This window comes from Leucopleurus acutus, assembly GCF_964270905.1.
Source record: "Leucopleurus acutus genome assembly, chromosome: 2".
NCBI classification, from domain to species: Eukaryota; Metazoa; Chordata; class Mammalia; order Artiodactyla; family Delphinidae; genus Leucopleurus; species Leucopleurus acutus.
Genome location: NC_139143.1, coordinates 175363704 through 175384255, shown reverse-complemented (window position 1 = coordinate 175384255; position 20552 = coordinate 175363704). Strand labels below are relative to the sequence as shown.

General features: G+C 53.0%; 1 protein-coding gene across 2 annotated transcripts; it reads right to left on the bottom strand.

Moving 5' to 3' along the window:
• Positions 1–899: 899 nt before the first annotated feature.
• E2F2 (E2F transcription factor 2) lies at positions 900–18050 on the bottom strand (the record flags this gene model as incomplete). 2 transcript variants are annotated; one of them, XM_082832849.1, is made up of 7 exons in its annotated part: positions 900–1195; positions 6217–6409; positions 7815–7957; positions 9452–9612; positions 10492–10711; positions 12306–12411; positions 17799–18050. In XM_082832849.1, the coding sequence occupies 7 exons, from the start codon at positions 18048–18050 to the stop codon at positions 900–902; spliced, it is 1371 nt and encodes a 456-aa protein (XP_082688975.1). The 2 variants fall into 2 exon arrangements, with proteins under 2 accessions (XP_082688975.1, XP_082688976.1); XM_082832850.1 differs by having other exon boundaries at positions 900–1162; positions 7815–7929; positions 9454–9612.
• Positions 18051–20552: the final 2502 nt, after the last annotated feature.

Here is a 20552-nt window from a genome sequence, read left to right as displayed (position 1 = left end):
AAAAAATCCTTCCAGGGCAGGGGAGGACGATACCAGCAGCTCCCAGCAGAGGTGCTTCCTGGCAGTTTCTTATTTTCTGCTCACCCTTGTCCTTAGCGGGCCTGTCTCTACCGCCCAGGTCCTCAGTGTAAAACAGCCCCTGTCCCAGCAAGAGGCAACAATGGAGGAAAGATGCCCACAGCAGCGGACAGCTGCTTCCATGTTCGTGCCCCAGTTTCCCCGGGAGCTCTTCTGGGCTGACTCCCTGGAACCAGCTCTGGGACAGAGGAGACCAGGAATCCTGCAGCCCCCGCTCGAGAGAATTAGGAGGCTGAAGTGCAACTGGCATTCCAGCAGACTGGACGGCCCCTGAGGCCCAGTCCCCCACTGCTGGGGGGAGTCAGGGAGTTGGCCTGGGCCCCTACAAGCCCCGGCCTGCCCTTGGACCTGTCTGAGGAGACGTCTTCCTAGGAACTAGAACAACCTCCCTGCTAAAACTCAGGGAAGGCAAACAAACAATACTCAACCTGAAATAAATACAAAGGCATTAAGTGCTTCTTGATAAACTGAGGGTCCTAATTGCCCCTCTAAAGGCAATTGCGGGAACTCTCCTTGGACCTGGTCACCTCCCCTGTGGCCCTTCACATGAGAGATCAGAGGTCAGAAGACTGGCTGGGTCTTCCCAGGCCCAGTTTCCATGAAGAAGGACAGGACCCAACCCCTGACAGGCTCCTTCCCCGTATCCTCCACATTCCCCCGACAGCACTGGCCGGCAGGTGGTAGGTAGGAAAGGAAAAGGGGGGACCCCCATACCCTGAGGGCAGCACCTCGTGTCACATCCTGTGCAGGCAGAGGGCCTGTCAGTCTGCCTGTGAGGAGGTAGAGACTGGAGGGGTTGCCGGGGCGCAGGCAGGGGCCTTTCAGTTAATCAGCAGGTCCCCAAGGTCATAGGTGTCGAAGAGGTCACTGATGCCCTCCCCGCCGTCCAGGCCCCACAGGTAGTCGTCCTGGTCCAAGGGCGGGGAGAAGCTGATCAGAGGGGAGCTGCACGGCAGTGTCGGGGACAGGAACTGGTCCTCTGTCTGCTGCAGGAGTGGGTGTGGCAGCTCCAGCATGCTGTCGGTGGCCTCCAGGGGGACAAGGGACGGCGGGAGTGGTGGCAGGACCTGCTGGGACGTCAGCGCTGGTGCTGGAGACAAATCGACAAGGGTTATGTCTGATGCTGGTGCCCGAAAGCCTCCGGTCAGACCTCCGAGAACAAAAACAGCCTCTGGTCTCTCCTACCCTGGCTCACGCCTGACAGCACAGGACACCCTGCCCTTTCCCGCCCCAGCTCCAGCAGCCCCCTTCCTTCACCCACACTCTCTCCCCTCCCCTCTCCTGTCTCCACACCCACCCCCAGCTTCTGCAGTCACCCTACCCGCTTTCACCATCAAGGTCCTGGCCCCTGAAGTCACTATGTCTTTTTCCTGCATCATCAATTCCTCTCACTCCCCTAGATCATTCCTGTCAATACACAGACATCCTCTAATAACTCTTATCTTTATTATGTTTTTTTGGACTCACCATGCAGCATGTGGAATCTTAGTTCCCCGACCAGGGATCGAACTCACGTCCCTTGCATTGGAAGCACGGAGTCTTAACCACTGGACTGCCAGGGAAGTCCCTAATAACTCTGATCTTTAAAGAGCATTCTCCCCTGACCTCATGACTCTCTCCAATTACCAGCCCATTGTACTGCTCCCTTTCACAGTGAAGTTTCTTAAGAGTTACCCGTGCTCACTCCCTACTTCCCCACCACTATCCACGTTTCAACCCACTCCAACCTGGGGTCTGTCTGAACCAGTGCCCTCCATGTTGCTAAATCCAGGGGTCAGTTCTCTGGCCTCATCCCATGTGACATTCCAGCAGAATCTGATGCAGTCGTTCACACCCTTCTTCTTGAAACATCTTCACTTGGCTTCGGAGGTACCAGATTTTCCTGGTTTTCTTCCTACCTCTTTGGCTGCTTCTTCCTGGTCTCCTTTCCTGGATCCTCCTCGTCTTCTCAACTTCTAAACCCTGAAGCCCAGGGGTTCCATCCTCCGATTCTTCTCTCCTCTGGCTGCACTCCTCGCCAGGTGATCTCAGCGGGCCCCATGGCTTGAAATCCGTCTCCAGATCTACTGCCCCCAAGTGGATGCCTCTGGCACAGACCCCCCCCCCGCCCCCCCAGGCTCTGGGCTCCTGCTACATCTCTACTTGATGGCTATGCTAGGTCGGAACTCAGCACGTCAAAACCAAACTCCCGGGCTTCCCCCAAACCTGAATCTTCCCCCATTGTATTTAATGAATCCCCGCCCACTCAGTTGCTTAGGCCAGAAGGCCCAAGAATCACCTGTAATCCTGCCATTTCCCCGCATCTGACCCAGCAGCAGGTTCGGTCACCTCCACAACCAAATCAACCCTCTAAGCTGCCCATCTCTCTTCAGTCCCGCTGCTGTGATCTGCGGCTCGCCCCTTCCTCTCACCCAGGCCCCTGCAGAAGCCTTCCCACCAGTCACCTTGCTTCGACTCTTGGCCCTTGCAGTCTGTGCTGTGACTTAAAAATGGCTTAGAGGGACTTCCCTGGCGGTCCAGTGGTTAAGACCCCGTGCTTCCAATGCAGGGGGCGTGGGTTCGATCCCTAGTCGGGGAACTTAGATCCCAAGTGCCAAGTGGCGTGGCCAAAAAAAAAAAAGTGGCTTAGAATAAAATCCAAGTTCCCACCAGGACTGGGCAGGCCCGGCGCAACTTGGTCCCGGCCTTCCTTCCTGGTCCCTCTCCCGCCTCCCTCCCATAGCTCACGCTCACCTCTCCAGACACACTGGCCATCACCTACTCTTCAGTACACCAGCTCATTTCCATTCAGAGGTAAGGACGTGATTCCCTACACAGGCATGTGGAGCAGGGCGCCGGAAATTCCCTGCCAAATACACCCTGACGCCCAGAATCTCACCATCTGGGTCGTTCCTTACCAGCCAAGCATTGCTTTGAAAATACAACCATGTCAGTGTGCCAGACGGCCTGATCAACCTCGAGCTAGCTGAGTAACTGTGGGCAAGCGACAACGTTCATAGGTCTCCGTTTCCTCACCCCTAAAATGGGGATGATGATTATACCTGCCTCTGGTTGTTGAGAGGCTTAAATGGTAAGTGCAGATAAAGAACAGCTGGTCTGCAGGCTGTCCTTCAAAACAAAAATAGTTCCCATTTCCCAAGGGCTTACTCCGTCAGCTCTGATCTCAAGGAGAGGCCTGTTTCACCTCCTTGGACACTCCAGAAGCCCCAGGGGGAGGCACTGTTGTTATGTCTATTTACAGATGAGGAAACTGAAGCTCAAAGAAGCCAATTAAATGTAGTATTTGAATGAAAAAAAAATCAAATGTTTGTTTAGCACATCGCAGAGGCCTGCGTGTGTTAGAGTACGAGGCCTGGCTTGGGAGTGAGGAAGAGGCTGGGGGCTCAGTCCCCAGGACCCGGCACCTCAGTTTTCCCAGTAGGAAAAATAAGGACCCACCACCCTGAGTTGTGGAAGCAGTAACTGAGCTATCACATGTGAGAGCCTTTACCTCAGGTCCGACCCCTCCCATCCATCCCTCCATCCATCCCTCCATCCTCTCTCTCTCCCTCTTTCTCTGTCTCACTGTTTATCACATCCAGAAGAGAACTGCTCTTTGTAACATCTGTGCCTCCACTGCACCCTGAATGGCTCATGTTCACTTAAATATCTCCAAACCCACACATAACAGGTGTCCAGTTCACACAAGCTTTTAAAAAGTCACATTCACGCTGTATCATCACCTGAAACGCACCCAATAATCACGAGGAAGTTTTATTTAGTGTCCCCCTTTTTGCAGACGTGGGAACAGAGGCTCGGAGGGGTTAAAGTGACTCCCCCACAGTCACCCCATCAAAGGAGGTGAGATGCAGACTCACACCCGAGTGTCCCAGCTTCAGCTCCTGTGCCCTCAGCCACATGTAGTTTTAAGTCAGAAAGTCACAGCCCGGAGAGATGTTCAATGACTCAGGTTCAGATTCGTCCCATTACGGATGAGGGAAACGAGGTCCCCAAACAAGAATGATTCCCCTGGTGGCGCCAGAACTAGGATGGGAACCTGGGTCCTAAGACTGTAGTGGCCTCCTCTTTGGACCAGGCCCTTGGTGCTTGTATCTCAGAATGACCCTGCTTAGGCCAGAACATGGAGCACGTGCGAGTGCATGTGTGTGTGTGTACACCTTCTGGAAAACTTCCTCCTGCTCCTTTCAGCAGGGACATCACTAAGAGACCACGTGGCCAGGGTGAAGAGAGGCAGCAAGGGCATGGGCCCTGGCACAGAGCTGACTTCCGGGCTGGCCCCTCCGCCTACTGTTCCGTAAGCCTCTATCTAGGCTTTTCGGGCCTCAGCCTCTTGACTTGTACAACTGAGGTAAAATCCTTGTCCTTGCTTATGAGGTAGGGTCCTCCACTTCTGCCCAAGGTCTCAGATGACAACTGAAGGTTCTAACTCTGGAGAGCCGTGCACATGTTGACAGTGGAGCGAGAAAGCAGAGCGTGGGAGGAGGAGAGAGAACAGGGTGGGGCACAGGTCTGGACTGGGAGATAGGCACTGGGAGGTTCCCGGAGGGACAGATGGTCGGTTCAGGGACAGCCCTGGTCCTGGGACTGGGCTGGAACACAGGAGAGATGGCTAGAGAAGAACTAGGAGTCTGGGCTCTTGTTTGAGCTCTGCCACTAACTTGCTGTGTGACCTTAGGAAAGTCACTTGCCCTCTCTGGGCCTCAGTTTATTCATGTGTAAAATGAAGTGTTGAGTTAAATCAGGGGTCAACAAACTTCTGTAAAGGGCTAGATAGTATTTTAGGCTTTGCAGGACACGTATGGTCTCTGTCACACCGTCACTTGCCCTACGCCGAACCCCCAACTCTTTAAAAATGTGAAAACCATTCTTAGGTCATGGGTCATATGGCCTGCAGGCAATAGTTTTATTAACCCTTGAGTTAAAGAAATGGAATGCAATCTGGGTTCTGTGGACACCTGCCTCCACCACCACACACACAAAAAGCTTCTTCCACCAGACCAGTTCTAGCTCTGCATTTGTTTAAAACACTAGGGCTCTATTTAGGGGAATTCTGCTGCTAAGAAAACAAAAGCGGAACACTGGCCTACATGGCCTCGAAGGATCCTGCCGATCTAACCTGATCTCAGTAAAGGGCAAAAACCATTCTGGGGGAGGGGCCTTCATAGGCTCCCATTTCTACTCCTGTCCAACTCCCAGTCTCCCTGGGGAGACCTCAGGGAGTCTCCCTGGGGAGACCTCAGGGACTCTCCCACCTCTTTACTCCTTGGCAACGGCCTCATACTACTTCCTGCCCGGCATAGACAGCTTTTAGCTCTACCACCCACCTCCCAGCCACTGTCCTTCCTTGATCTGTTCTGTGCCTCGTGGAGAGAGCCCTGGGCTAGAGTGTGGAGACCAAGGTTCGAGACACAGCTCTGCTGCCTCCCAGCTAGGAGGCCTTGGGCAGGTCCCATCACCTCTGTTTCAGTTTATCTATCTCTAAACTGGGAACAATAAAACCTACCTCAAGAACCGCTGTGAGGAGTAATGTGATAATGGATGTACCTGGTACACAGTCGTGGTTAAAACACCTTAGTTATTATCTCCTAAGAAAGTGCTGAGCCTTCCTCAGAAAATCTATAATTTCCATTTACTATGGGCTTATTGAGTGTTAGGAGCTCTGCCGTTAGGAGCTGTTACAGAAGTAGCAGTACTAGTGGCGGTGGCCGTAATAATGATAATAATAGCTAACAGTTATTGCCTGGCACCGTTCTAAATGCTTTACCTATATTAACTCATTTAATGTTCACAAACTATGAAGTAGATACTATTAATTACTATGCCCAAAATACAGATGCATAAATTAAGGCAAAGAAAGGTAAAGTAATTTGTCCAAGATCATATAGCTGGTAAGTGGAAGAGGTGGGATTCAAACCCAGGCGCTCCTCTGCCCAGAGCAGCAACAGTCTCCCCACTGAGACAAGGAACGTGCATGTGCTTTATAAAGTGTAAAGGGCAATGCACACGTGTGTGGGAGAAGGACTGTATCCCCTGCTGCTGGGTAGAAGGTAGGTACCCAACAAATGCTGACAAGGAAGAGGGAAACTCTAAGGCTGGTCCCTCTCGGCATCCCTTGTCCCTCTGGACAGAGGGTCTCACCTGAGGATGCCGTGGATTCCGTGATTCCAGGGTTGATGCTGCTGCTGGGCTGGGTGGGGTCAGGGCTGGGACTGAGGGCGGAGGTGGAGGGGAGGGGCTCCTTGGCAGGACTGTTGGGCTCCTGCACCTCTTCTGGGCAAAGGTAGACTTCGATGGGCCCCTGCGTGCTCTTCAGATATATCTGCAGGTTCTCCTGGAGAAGGAAGAGAAGCCAGGTCATGGCTCTGGGCAGCTGGACTTACTCATGGCTCAGTGGGTATGGACGGACACATGAGGCTCCCACCGTCCATATGAGCACGCTCGGCTCCTGAGCTGGGTGCTGGGCCTGCCCCATGTGGTAGACATCTGTCTGGCCCCAAGACCCCCTTCTTTTAGGGAGAGTGCCTTGATTTTCCTTTGGGCAATCACTCCTCCCCCACTCTCAGGCCTGAGCTGGTATCATAAAAGCTATCTTTGCCACGGTAAGGGGAGAGTCCACCTGGGAACGGAGTTGGCCAGAAAATGGCAGAGTGAGATGGAGTGTGAGGCCACCTTTACGACACGGTTTGAGCCTCTGCATCCAGCCTTGCCGGCAATCCCCAAATCTCCCCCTGGACCTGTCACTTGGTTCCCCCCGGGTCCCCCTCACTTAAGCCAGTCGGACTTGGCTTTCTGTTATTTGTAACCAAGAGACTGACACTTGGCTTTCCTGCCCTTGCCTCCTGCCCACCTCGTACCCGCAGCTTGAGCCACAACTGGCAACGCACATGCCGCTGCCGATCGCATTCAGGTGTCCACGCCTGCGCCCAGGCAGTCCCTTTGCCTGCCCCTACGGACCTTATATAGCTTAATGCTTTTCCACTAAACAGATTATTTCTGGAGCCCTTATCAGACTCTGGGCTGGGGGTACCACATGGGTGGAACATGGCTTTGTGGAGGTTACACTGTAACAGATGAAGCAGAACATAATTACGTAATCACCAATATATCCCGGCAAATGGAGGTTAATGCGATGGAAAAGAACACGTGGTTATGAAGTCTGGAGGTAATCAGGGAAGCTTCTTGAGGAGGTGATGTTCAAGTTGCGACCTGTAGGATGAATAGCCGTAAACCAGGTAGAGAGAGGGAAGAGCACTTCGGCTGGAGAGAATAGTGTGTGAGAAGGTCTTGTACTGAGGTCAAGCTTAGTGTGGTGGGGAAACGGCAGGCAGTTCAGTGTGGCTGAAGTAGAGACAGAAGGGGGTCAGCATGCGAGAGGAGGTGGGTGAGGTCAGAGCACAGACAGCCTCATAGAGAGTGTAAGAATTTTTGTCTTTAAACTAGGTTAACATGGAAGGATTACTGTGAGTACTGACATTGCTGTGCGTGAGCAATGGGAACGCAGGGGCTGGTGGGATGCGGAGACGAACCAGGAACAGAGATTTTCTCCGGCTGGTACCTAATGCCTGATGCCCTTTCCAGCTTCCGCCACTTCTGCCCCAGCTTGGAGACCATCAGTCTTGCCATGGCCACCAGCATGGACCAGGGAAGCTTCGGACTAGGCAGTGCCAGGAACGGAACCTGCAGAGCTGTCTGGAATGTTCCTAACCCTGCTCTCCACTAAATGCTTCCCCTCTCACCTCACTCCTGTCAGGCACTTCCAGTCTCGTCTGCGGAGGGGCCTTGACAGCGATCACCGTCTGCTCCTTAAAGCTGCCCACAGCACGGATGTCCTGGTAAGTCACGTAGGCCAGTGTAGGGGCAGGAGAGTCAAGAGAAGTGACTGTCTGGTCAAAATTAAAACTCCCGGCCTACCCGGAAGGGATCTAACCCACCTCTCAAAGACTTTGAACACCCCAAAACTGTAACCTGTTCTTTTAATCTCATAAACTACCTTGGACCCCTTTAGAAATGGGGGTATGAATCATTAAAAAAAAGGCTGCCTTATATCAGCTTTTTACATAAAGGCTTCATCTACCAAGCTAGATTTTTAGCTCTGAGAGGGCAGGAAGACATGTCTTATTTCTTTATATTTCTCACAATGCCTACTATCCTTCCAGAAATACAAGGTCAGATCCAAATACCAATTAGATGGTCCAACCATTTGCAAAAAGTATATGTAAAGCCATTGCAAAGTCTATGCTCTTTGACCTCATTGTTTCAATCCTAGGAATCTAACCTAGGGAAATAAGTAAAAAACTTGAGAAAAGTTTCTATCTATAAAGATATTTGGGACTTCCCTGTTGGCACAGTGGTTAAGAATCCTTCTGCCAATGCAGGGGACACGGGTTCGAGGCCTGGTCCGGGAAGATCCCACATGCTGCAGAGCAACTAAGCCCGTGCGCCACAACTACTGGAGCCCGCACACCCTAGAGCCCGGGTGCCGCAACTACTGAGCCCGCGCACTCTAGGGCCCACGTGCCTTAACTACTGAGCCCATGTGCTGCAACTACTGAAGCCCGCGTGCTTAGAGCCCGTGCTCCGCAACAAGAGAAGCCACTGCAATGAGAAGCCAGGGCACAGCAACAAAGACCCAGCGCAGCCAAAAAATAAAAAAATAAAAATAAATAAAGATATTCGTCACAATGTCGCTTTATAAAACAGAAATCTAGCATTGATCTAAATGCCCATTCTAGGCCTTATCAACAAACCATAGTGGTCTGAGTAGGACATTCTCAAACCATTTAAATATTCCCTGGCGGTCCAGTGGTTAGGACTCTGCACTTCACTGCAGGAGGCACGGGTTCGATCCCTGGTCGGGGAAGTAAGATCCTGCAAGCCGTGCGGTGTGGCAAAACAAAAACAAACAAACAAACAAAAATATATATGATGTTAAACCATACAAAACTGCAATATCAGCAATTTCACGTGGACCAACCAAATAGTTAGGAAGGACATGTAACAACATAAAAACCACCTATGGTAGTACACTAAGTGGAGAAAAGCAGAATATAAAACGTTGTATACAGCAGGTACACACAGTATTTAAATAACACACACCCTGTGTGTAGCTAAGGAATGATGGTTGTGTTCGGGTGGCAGCTTTTTTCTTTTCTCCATTTTCCAGATTTACAGAAATGTACTTGTCTTATTTTTATAATGAGAAAGTAACTTCAAGAGACCCAAGAGGAAAAGCCACTGAGGAAGGAAGAAACAGATATGCGAGACCCCTAGGGTGGATCAGTCCCTGCAGGGAGGTACTGCATCAACTCTGGGTAGTTATGAGCATGCAACAGGCCCCCTGCTCCCGGACCCCTTCCTCCCAACCAAAGAGGATATCTCTTGTTGGCCTTGTCCTCCGTCAGGTGCTTGAAGTGCAGAGAGCAGCTCTGGATGAGCTGGTCCAAGGCCTGCTCCATGCTCATTAGCTCCTTCAGCTCCTGCCCCAGCTGCTGCTGCTTCCCAGGCCGGGTGGGGTCTTCAAACAGTCCTCTGCCTCTGGGGACAGAGCAGTCCCCCAGTGTCAGTCTCAGTCTACATGCAGGGACCCCAACCCCAGGGCTGCTGTGCAAAGCTGCACAGACGATGTGGGCAAAACTCCAGGAAGAGGCCATTCACATGGTCTATGATGGTGCCTTCTGGCTTGTACAAATCAGTGGTCCTGCCTAGCTCCCAGGGAGCTGCCAGGGATTGGAACTTGATGTTTGGGGGTTGGGCTAGGGAACCCAACAAGGGAAAGAAAGCAAGTGACTTAAGCACTAGGTCATTTGTGCTAGGGAAAAGAAACAAGTCAGGGCCTGACACCACTTTTGGGGGGCTTTCAACTCTACCCACCCTATGCCCCAGGCTCCCCCAAATGGCAGGGAGCTGGAGTGACCTCACTCCTGACTTCTCTGCCTGCGTTCTCTTAGAGTTCACGCCAGGGGTTGCAGGTCTGTTCTTTAAGACCTTATAGAAGTGAGGAACGGAGTCTGTAGTACTTATATCTCAGCTGGAAGGAGGCTGGGTTACTACTGCGCAGATCCCAGAGGACTTCCCTAAGTTAGAAGAGGGCAATATTGGGACCCCTGACTGAAGAGGATCTGGGGTCCTCTTAGCCTTTACACGTCCTATAAATCATTCTCTGACCCTGCCATGCTCTCCTAATACTACTTCAGCATATACACCTGCTCTTCCGTCCCCCTCGTAAATACATTGGCTCCACCCGCAGCGTGTAAGCTTATTGGATGTTGCCCTTCATTTCCCCGTCAGCGCTTGTGCCCATTGGATGTTGCTCTCAGGCCCGCCCCCTACATTCACAACCTCAGGATATTGCCCCTGGCTCCACCCACAGCACGCGCACTCACTGGTGCCATCGGCCCCAGCCCAGGCACTCACACCCACTGGATGTTGTTCTTGGCCTTCTTGCGGATGAGCTGGATGCCCTCCAGCACATTGGTTATGTCGTAGATCCGCCGCTTCTGCACGTCCAGCACCTCAGCAGCCCAGTTAAGGTCCAGGACCCCATCCTCAGACTCGCTCAGGAGGTAAATGAATTTCTTGGTGAGCAGCCCCAGCGACGTGTCATAGCGAGTCTTCTCCCCAGGCGACTTGGGGGCTGACGAGGAAAGGCGCTCAGCCATTGCTCAGAGAGGGCCCCCTGGGGAACTTCCTCCATTGACCTGGACCCACTTTCCAGTTTACACCCTTCATGTAAGCACCCACTTTCCAGAGCACTGGGAGGGAGGGGGTCATTCACCACCCTGTTGTTCAAACAGGGAATCTGATAACTAGAGAGGCAAAGTGACTTGCTTAAGGTTTCACAATTAGGGGCAGCGTCGAGGCTGGAAACCAAATATTCTAACTCTTGGTTCGCACCTTTCCACCAAAGCTCAGGGCAGCCATACCGCCACCACCACTAACAACAAATGCTTACTGTGTGTAGCTCACTGTTCTAAGCACTTTCCATATACAACAAATTTAATCCTTACGGCACCCTATAAGTTTGGTGTGTAACCATCCCCATTTTACAGGTGAGAATACTGAGGCACAGACAGATTAAGTAACTTGCTCAACTCACTCAGCTAGAAAGTGGCAAAGCTGGGACTTAAATACAGGCAGTCTGGCTCCAGAGTCTCCCTTCCTAACCATTACCCTATCCTGCCAGTTATGTGATGAATTTGGAATTAGGGTAGGGAGGGAATGACAAGAACATGTTTATAGACATGTTTTTTTCTTCCCTTCCAGTTTTATTGAGATATAATTGACATACAGCCCTGACATACAGACTTGCTCTTTTTTTCTATGTGTCATGCAATGATTATCTGAGAGGAATCAGTCCTATTATGTCACATGTGGCAGGTTCATGAAAAAGGTCCCTTTCTTAATGAGGTCGATGTCACAAGACCACATCTCAGCTGCAGCATCTTAAACCACAAGAAGACTTTTGCAATCTAGTGACTTGCAAGTCATATAGCAAGTTAATGGCTAAACTAGTTGTGGAAACTGAATTTTAGAGAGTCTCAGATTCCTCTAGAAGGGGACTTTAGAATCCCTTAATAGATAGACAGCAAGTATTTGGCACACAGACAGTGTTGTCAATTTTTGCATTCATGGCAGACATTACTAACTGATTAGCGCACTTGGGGTCCTTCAATAAAGAGCTCTGGGCAGCCTCTACTAATCAGTTGGAGAGGAAACTTTCTTGCTATTCCTGATCTAGCTGCACCTTGCTTTGCAGATGAGACAGCTAAGATTCACAGAAGAGGAGTGACCAGTCAGGTGAGAACAGAGTCCTGACCAGACCCTCAAGCTTACCACCCAATAACATACCTTCTTTATTAGGTCTCTGTCCCCCCGAATTAGAATTCCTCCCTAACGCTGTTGCTTAAACTCCCTCCCAAACCAGAATATTGACCGAAAATATCAAGAGGCAGAAACTGGGCTCTGGTCCTGACTCCACTGACTAGCAGTGTGACCTTGGGTAAGTCACTGAAACTCTGAGTCTCCAGTTGCCTCATCAGTAAAAGGGGGGATAATCCACCTGCCTGGCAGGATCCAGTGAGAAGGCACAGGAAACTGCTGTGTAAACCAGAAAGTGTGCTACAGATATTAGCCCTGGTGATCTGGGCAGGGCTGCTGCCCTCTGCCCCTCCCCACCCCACCTCCAGTCTCCTGAGCCTGCCCTTAGATAACCCATTGGCGTGGCTTACTTTTGGGGCTGGGGAGGCCATCCACTCTAATGCATTTCCGCTTGGGAGTCCGGAATTCAGGGACCACAGGCTTCCCGATCCCCTCCAGGTCCAGCTTCCTTTTGGCCTTGGGGAGAGAGAGGGGAGAGAAGCAGAGTTTGAGAATCATTCGTCCTTTAGCTTCTCCCCGACTTGGGGCCAAAGCACTGAGGCCACCAGCAGCCACCGCCTGCCTCAATTTGCCACCAGTCCTGGGTGAAAAATGTCACTGTACCTGGTAAGGAAATATCAGTGACCTGAAAAATGAGCTTTCAGGGGAAGGAAGTCCTATTTCTGAGGGGCACACAACACTCCCATCTTCCGAGGCCCAGGCACTTGAGACTACCAAAGCCAGTCTGGGTTTTAATACAGGCTTCCTTAATAACTGGACCCGACACCCGCCTCTCTACCCCCCTCCCCCAGGATGATACAGGGAGGAAGGAGAGGGGAGGGCCTAAAGCACATCAGGCTGGGGAGAGCGTCCGCACCTCCACTGCAGAAGCAGCTGGCTCAGCCAGACTGGGTGCCCATCACAGGCTCACAGCTGGCCCTTATCAGGGTGGGGCTGGGCATCCGCCCAGGCCCAGGGGACTTCCTGGCTCAGTGCCACACCCCAGGGAGGTGTCCACATCGGGAAGCAGTGCAAACATCCCCCACCCCGCCGTTTGGGCGCCAGCTCAAGGGCCCCAGGGCCTCCTGAATAGACTCTATTTGCCATTCTTTCTTTGCTGAGAGGGGCAGACAATGAATCCTTCCCCTGTGTCTTAAGGACAAGCAGCTGAGGTCCCCCTGCTCCCCCTCCCTGTTCCCGCCAAGCTTGGGAAACACCTGCTGGGGAAATCAAACCACAGACCCATCTGCTCCTCTCCACCCCACTGCCACCCGGCCTCAATTATGCCCAGAAGCTGGGCTGGCCCGGAAGTGGCCTCTCTCCTTGTTAGGGCTGGGCAGAGGCAGGGCTGGGGCACTGGGGCACAGGTCAGAGACCCAGGCGTGAATCTCCCTGCTCCTTCACGGGCTCGCTGTGTGACTTGAGGAAATGCTCCACATCTAGGAGCCTCAGTTTCCTCCTCTGTAAAATGGGGTGGAAAATACCCACCGCCAGGGGCTGTTGTAAGGATTAAAGGAGATAACTTTTGTAAAGCACTCAACCTGTGGCTCAGCGTTCAGAAGGTGTTCAGGAAATGCAGAGTCCCTTCCCTAAAATCCAAACTCGGCCTCTTCCTAGACAAACTATTCTGGGGGTCACTGAGCTCATTTCCTTCTTCCCTTCCCCCAGTCACCCAGACACCCCTACCTTAGTTGGGACAGAGAGGTCTATTTTAACTTTTGATGGTGAGGTCATGCTCAGCAGGGCTGAGACTTCTAACCGCTGCTGAGCACAGGTGGGCTGACACGTGTGGGAGGTAGTGATGGCTCTTCCTGCTGTCAGCTCCCTTCCCCCTTCTCATGCCTCCTTCAGGAAGTCTTCCTGGACTGATTTGAGGAGGCCTGCTCCTGGGTTGGAGGAGCCTGGATAAGAGGATCCTCCCCTCCACCTCCACCCAGACCTGGACATGATCCAAACACCACATCTCCCTGCTCATTCCTCTTTAAGTCCTTCTGGAAAATATTCCTTTTCTAACCTCCCAGCCTGTGAGATGCTAGATTCTAGGGAAAGTGACCTGCTCTAGTCCCATCTTGTTTAGAGGAAAAGTCCTAATCATTCACTGAGACCTTCCACCTGCCCTAGACCAAGCCCCAATGTTCATCACCTCACTGAATCTTCCCAACGCCACGAATCCCAATTTTACAGCTGAAGCAACTGAGACCTGGTGAGCCCAGGACAAGGAGAGGAAGGGAAGTCAGGCTGAGTTCTACCTGAGGCAGAGGTGGCAGCCCAGAGTCTCCCCAGCCCCACTCACATTCACCTGACGGAAGCCAGCCCCTACTGAGTTCACAGAACACACCAGCAAGAACCTCACTACCTGCAGAGCAGGGAGGCGGGGAGGGCCTTGAACGGAGTACCTGCGCAGGGCCTAGCACGTGCTCATCAGTCCTAACTCAGTACTGCACTCTCTCTTGGTGGACGAGAAATGGAGACTCATAGAGGTTAAGCCATGTGCCCAAGGCCACACAGACGAAGAGCAAAGCCAGAGTTTGAACCCAGATCTGTCTGACTCCAAAACCAGGTATTGGGCTGTTCAGCTCCATCCCATACACGTTGCCCCAGAACTCGCTGAAATTTGAGCCGAGGCCTGGTTATGTCCACCGGCCCCCATCACTTTACTTCACACAGACACACACACTGGCCCCCTCCCTTTTCTTCCTCTCCTTCACCCTTATCCTGCACTGTCAGGGTCCCTAAGCAGCAAACTGTCCCCCAGCTGAGGACATCTCTCTGACACCTCTGAGCACTGCCCAGAGAAAAGTCAGCTCATCGTGGATGGGCCTGAGCCTGCAGAACGGAAGAGGCAGAGGACAAGCCCAGGAGGACAAGGACCAAGGAGAGGCTGAGCACAGGCCTTGGAGTCAGAGCTGCCTGGGTTCCCATCCAGGCTGGGTGAGCTGGGCAAGTCCACTGACCTCTTGAGCTGAACCTGTAAAAGGGGGGTGCTCTGCTCCTCCCTCCTGGAGGATTCAGTGAGGCGGCAGCAAAGCGCGTGCTCACGCGGGGGAGCTGCGATCACTAATGCACCAGGGCCACCACCGAGGGGGAGGTTCAGGGCTGAGCTGAAAAGCGTCAGGGACGTGCTGAGGGCAAAGGCCAGCTCGGCTCCAACCTGGCCCTCTTAGGCAGACCCTTTGGCTGTTTCTTAAAGGCCTGGTTAAGATTCAAGCCCACCGTGCCAACCCCGAGGGAGAAGAACGGAGCTCCTTCCTCAGGCAGCCCTAGAAGTGAGAGGGCCAGAGGCCCCAGACACCACCCCCTTGCAGGCAGCCAGGTGAGGTAACCGGGGCTCAGAGGGGAAGTGACTTGCCGGAAATCACACAGGGAGTGGAGCCAGGTCTCTCCTAAGCCCTAAGTTAGACGGTGGGGGTAGGAGCCAGTGGAAGGAGTTGAGAGCCTTGCTTCCAGATCCCCGCTCTGCCTCGTGGTGGCCTGGGAGGGACTCTCTGCCTTGCCTCCCTAAGCCTACATTTCCTCATCTGACCCACCTTGTACGGTTGTTCATTAAAATGTTCATTTTCTTCCCTGGTTCTCAGAGGAAATTTGGAAAAGACAGACAAATGAAAAGAAAAGGAGAACTCTGCAGAATCCCACCCTCTTCAAAGGTTCCTGCAGGAATGACACAGAGTGAGGCCCTGTGCCTGGCTGGGGCAGGAACATCCCACGCCTCCTCCAGAGGTGCCGGAAAGAGCTCTAGTCAGGGAGTGAGGAGACCTGGGTTCCCGCCTTCATTCTGCCGTTGATCTTGGTCACCGTCCCTGGGCAGTGCCTAAGGTCCCTTTAAACAGCAGTTCCCCAACAAATCCTGCTCACCCTGCACTTTGCAGCCTGGGCACAAAACAAGTGGCCACACCCAGGGTTGGGTTTGGAGCTGCTCCAGGTCACACCCTGTTAAAATGAGTAAGCAGGGGGCCAAGGCCTGCCCACCGGGTTTTGGGGCACAGGGAAGCCGGGGACTGACAGGAAAGGGGGCTCTGGGCCCCAGAGGCCTGTAGGGTGGTCTGATGCAAAGAGATGCTCTCGCGTCTTGGCGTAGGACTTGGACAAATGACTTCATGTCTCTGCTCAAGTTCCTCATCTGTAAGATACCTCATCCCAGGCATCTTGGCATCTTGACCAAGATAAGGAATGTGAAGAGTGCCAAGCAGTGCCTGGCACACGAGAGGCATTCAGTAAAAGAGCCATTCTTGCTGTGATCACTGAGCCCCTCCGGGAGGGAGGTACAGACAGATGCACTCAGCTCCTCTGGGAGGGAAGCAGTTCAAAACCACAGCTGTTACTGAAACTCTGCCGGGTCTCCTGAAAGCAGCTGGCCAGAGGAGAGACTGGGCCCACCACTGAGCGCCCTCCCTGGGGGCACCCAGCTCCTAAATCAGGTGGTACTGGGGAAAGTCAAGGCTGCAGAGAAGAGACTAATGATAACCTGCCTTGTGGGTCATATATTTCCCTATATGATCTTGGACAGGTCACATCCCCTCTCTGAGCCTCAGTTTCCCCCTGCAACATGGAGCTACTAAAACCATCTACTTCATAGGGTAGAAAACTATTTTAGACTGTAAAATGCTGAACTAAAGATAAGTAAAAACTCCCGGTTATCCTTGGCTGCTTGACTTGTAAAATAGGAATAGCACTCCTGCCGCCTTCCTCCAGTTGGAAATAATGTACAGGAAGGGGTTCTGAAAGTTTAAAGCCTTGAGCATTGGCAAAGCAGGATTCCAGTAGCAGGGAGTGGGGCTCTCTGCCTGCAGCCAGCGGTGGCTGGAGGCCAAGCCTGCTGATTGACACAGGTCAGATCAGTGCCTCTAGGGCAGAGGGGGTGGTCTTCTCCCTGTACTTGAACTTAACTCACCGCTCACAACAAAGCCAACCTACAACATCCCCATCTCCCCTTCCTGGATCCTGCTTCCAAAACCCAGGACCTGGAAGAGACTTGAGATGAGTTAGTCCCACAGCTACTCCGTGCACGCACACATTTTCAAGACAAGGAAACTGACGCCCAGACCAGGGCCAAGACTTGTCCAAGGACACACGGTGAATTAGCGGCAATCAGGACCAGAAATCAGGCTCCCTAACTATCACCCCCACCTCCCAGGGCTCTTCCAACTCCACCCCACCCTATGGTTGTTTCGATTCTCACGGGCTCCAGGAATTCCACTCCCAAAAAACACACCCTGTGCCTGGTGCCACCACACTTTGGGCCCTCCCTGGCAACGGTCCTGCTGCTTTGAGAAAAGAACAGTCAATCTGAACAGGAACCTCAGAGGGCTGCCCCCACCTTGCACCTGCTACTGGCTGTCTGGGACAGAAGACTGGGCCTGGGGGAGGACCTAGGGCAGATAATTGGGAAAGAGTTGGCCGGATGGAAAATTAGGCGTCTCAGTCAAACTGGACCTGAGAGACCTCCCCCTATTTTAAAGCCCCCATGGTATCCCCAGGCTCAGTTCTGTGCTTGGACAATAGCAGGTGCCCAGTACTGGTTTCTGGGCCAAACAATGAATGACAGCAAATTGACTCCGTAGACTTCCCCAAGGTCACAGGGTGCACTGGGCGTAGGGCGTTGGGTCTCCACACTCCTGATCCAGTGCTCATTCCATTCCACCCCAATGGATGAGGTTATTTCATCCCAAGTCTGAAAATGAAAGGCTCTTCTACTTAGATATTGGGGCAATGGGTTGTTCTGGAAGCTGAAAGCTCCCCTTCTCCCTCCCCAGACTCGACCTGCCTCACTCAGACAGCTCCCAGGCGTCCCTCCCGCCCGTCCCACCCCCGTAAAAGCAGAGAGGGAAGCGGTGCGGGGGCGGGGGCGGGGTGGTCCCCAGCATTACCGGCAGCCGGCCAGCAGGCACGCATCGCACAGCTTGGCCCTCCGGTCCGTGGGGGGTGGCGTCGAGGCAGGTGCCCGGCGCCGCAGCAGGAGGCACAGTCTGCGGGTACAGCTGGGTGTAATAGGTGGTGGTGGCCGGGCAGAGCTGAGGGCTGCTGAGGCCGGGCGGCCACAGCTCCGTGGGGCTCATCGCGTGCAGCCCCTTGGGGGGTGGCCCCGCGGCCGGAGCCAGGGCCCGCGGCCCTCGCAGCATGGCGAGCGCAGCGCCCCCCTCCCCAGCCGGCCTGGCGCGCCCGCCGGCACCTGCGGGCTTCGGAGCCCGCGGCGGCTCACACGGCCCGCGGCATGGCGCGGAGGCCGGGCAAGGCCGGACCCTCCCCTCCTGGCCCGCCGCCGAGCCGGGCAGTGCTTGGAGATCGCCGCTTGGAGATCGCCCCGCGCCGGCGGCGGCGGCGGCGGCACGGCCAGGGGATGCCCCGCCGCGAGGGCTGCTGCGACCAGCAAGGGCCCCGCGCGCCCTAAGGCTTCGGCACCTGGGGTCTGGCCCGCTTCGGGAGTGGTCTCTGGGATGCCCACGGACTCAGCAGAAACGCGTTGCGCTCGGACGGGGGAGGGGGACCGATTGCACCGACTCCCTCTCGCCTCGCTCTCGAGTCCTTGAGCTTTTCTCTGCTTTTTTTTTCTGCTTTTTTTTTTTTTTTTTTAGCGCGAAACTGCGTGCCGCGAAATTCGGATCTCCCGCGGAAAATGCCGCGCTTCGGTTGGTCGCTGCAAGAGGCACAGGCTCCACCCCCCGGAAGGACCCGTCCCCGAGGCGGTGATTGCAACACGAGCTGGATGCTTAAAGGGGACGCCACAGCTGCTGTCGACCGGCGCCCGCCCGCGCTGACAGCCAGAGAAACAGACTGGTAGGGTGGTTCCCTCACAGAGCTGAGGACTGGGCCCGAATTCTCTGGGGGTGGGGGCAACATTTTGGCGCGGAGTCTTGACCTGAGTCCAGACCCAGCACTACATTGCCCAGGCCACAGACCTTTTGCTAGTTTGCATTATAGCTCAGCCAACGATAACATATAGGTATTTATATCGTTTTCCCCCCGCTAAAATGAAAGCCAGGAAACTGTTCTCTTTCTTGGCAAGGGGTCTGAGGACGGAGCCTAACGTTTATACCTCTTCATAGGGGGATACTAACGTCAACTGAGTGCCCACAGTATGCCTAGCACTCTGGAGATGATTACATCTTATTTAATTTGAGCCAACAGTCGTCAGAAGAGGAATGATGATCTTCGTGGTAAAGATGGACAGTCTGAGAGGCTAGGTAACTTGCCCAGGGTCACACAGAGAGATTCGCTGATTTGAGTTCAGTCTGGGACAGGCCCGGTCCTGAGCCCTTGCTTGTTCCAATAAGAGGCTCCTCCCCTGCTCTCCCAAGCTGTGCCCCTTGCAGGCTTGGGTGGGGGTCCAGGGTGCACAGTTCTGATTTGTTCACAGTTGTATTCCCAGAGCCCAACACTCAGTAAATATTTGAACATCTCCAGGCTTCTCCTCAACAATCCTTTTGTCACAGGTCTTCCCTCCCTCATTGCCGATAATCCATTTACATTCCTCATCTCTCCCGTTTAGAGACGACAAGGCTCAGAGAAGGGACCTTGGCTGGTGAGTGGCAGAGCTGCTAAAAGCTGCTTCTTAATTCCAGGTCTGCTGATTCCTGCCTGTTGCTGTGTGATTTTTGTGCAAGGCTGAGCCTGGCATTCAGAGCCCTTCCAGAGTCAGTCCCCAGCTTAATACCTGATCCTCAGATCTGGAGGATGAGGTGGCAATAATGCATAGTGGTGAAGAGCCCAGACCTTCAAGTAGACAGCCCTGGGTTCAAATCCAGGCCTGGCCACTTTGCTAACTGTGTGACCCCAGGGAAGTTTTGTAAACTCTCTGAGCTTGGTTTTCTTATCCCTTACCACTCACTTCATAAGGTTGTGGGGAAATCTCATGAGATAATGCATGTAAAGCACTCAGCACAGAGTGGTTCATAAGGAACCCCAAGAAATGGCAGCTGTGGTTACATCTCTGGCCTTATCTCCAGTACACAGACCCCTTTACTCCTGTCTACACATTTCACTGGTCTTTCATGGCCCAGTTTATTTATTATTATTATTTTATTTGAAAGAAAATAGACTTTATTGCCCCAAAATTAAAACCATTTGAACATGTATTTTTCTACATAACTTATTGAGGTGATCAGTGTTCACTAAAATATTAATTTTCACCATTTGCTTCAATTCATGTCTTCTTGACCAATTCTTCATTTTTCTTTCCAAAATACTGTATGCCACACCTTTCAGGCAATGAATTTTTAAACACCACAGCCAAGGACTTAAACATTCATCTGCAAGTCCCTATACGCTTATTACATGCAGTTGTGCTCACAGTGGTTTTCTCACAGCCATCCTCTACAACAAGTTTTTGGAAAACACTTATCAGGACAACCTTCATTCACCTTCAACTCATAGGCTCTGTTGCACCTTGAAGAGCCTGGTGACAGGCCTCCAGGCACTGCTGCCCTGCCCACACAGCTGATGGTGTCTCTGATGCCTTCTTTCCTCAGTGGCCACACGGGAAAAAGCTTCATAGCCTAGCTTAAACATCACCTCCTCCAGGAAGCCTTCCCTGCCTGCCTCCCCTCTCCCAGTCAGAGTGCCTCTTGCCCTCTTAGGACCCTTCGTGTGTTCTGCCTCAAAAAACAAGGCTTTGTTTTCATGCC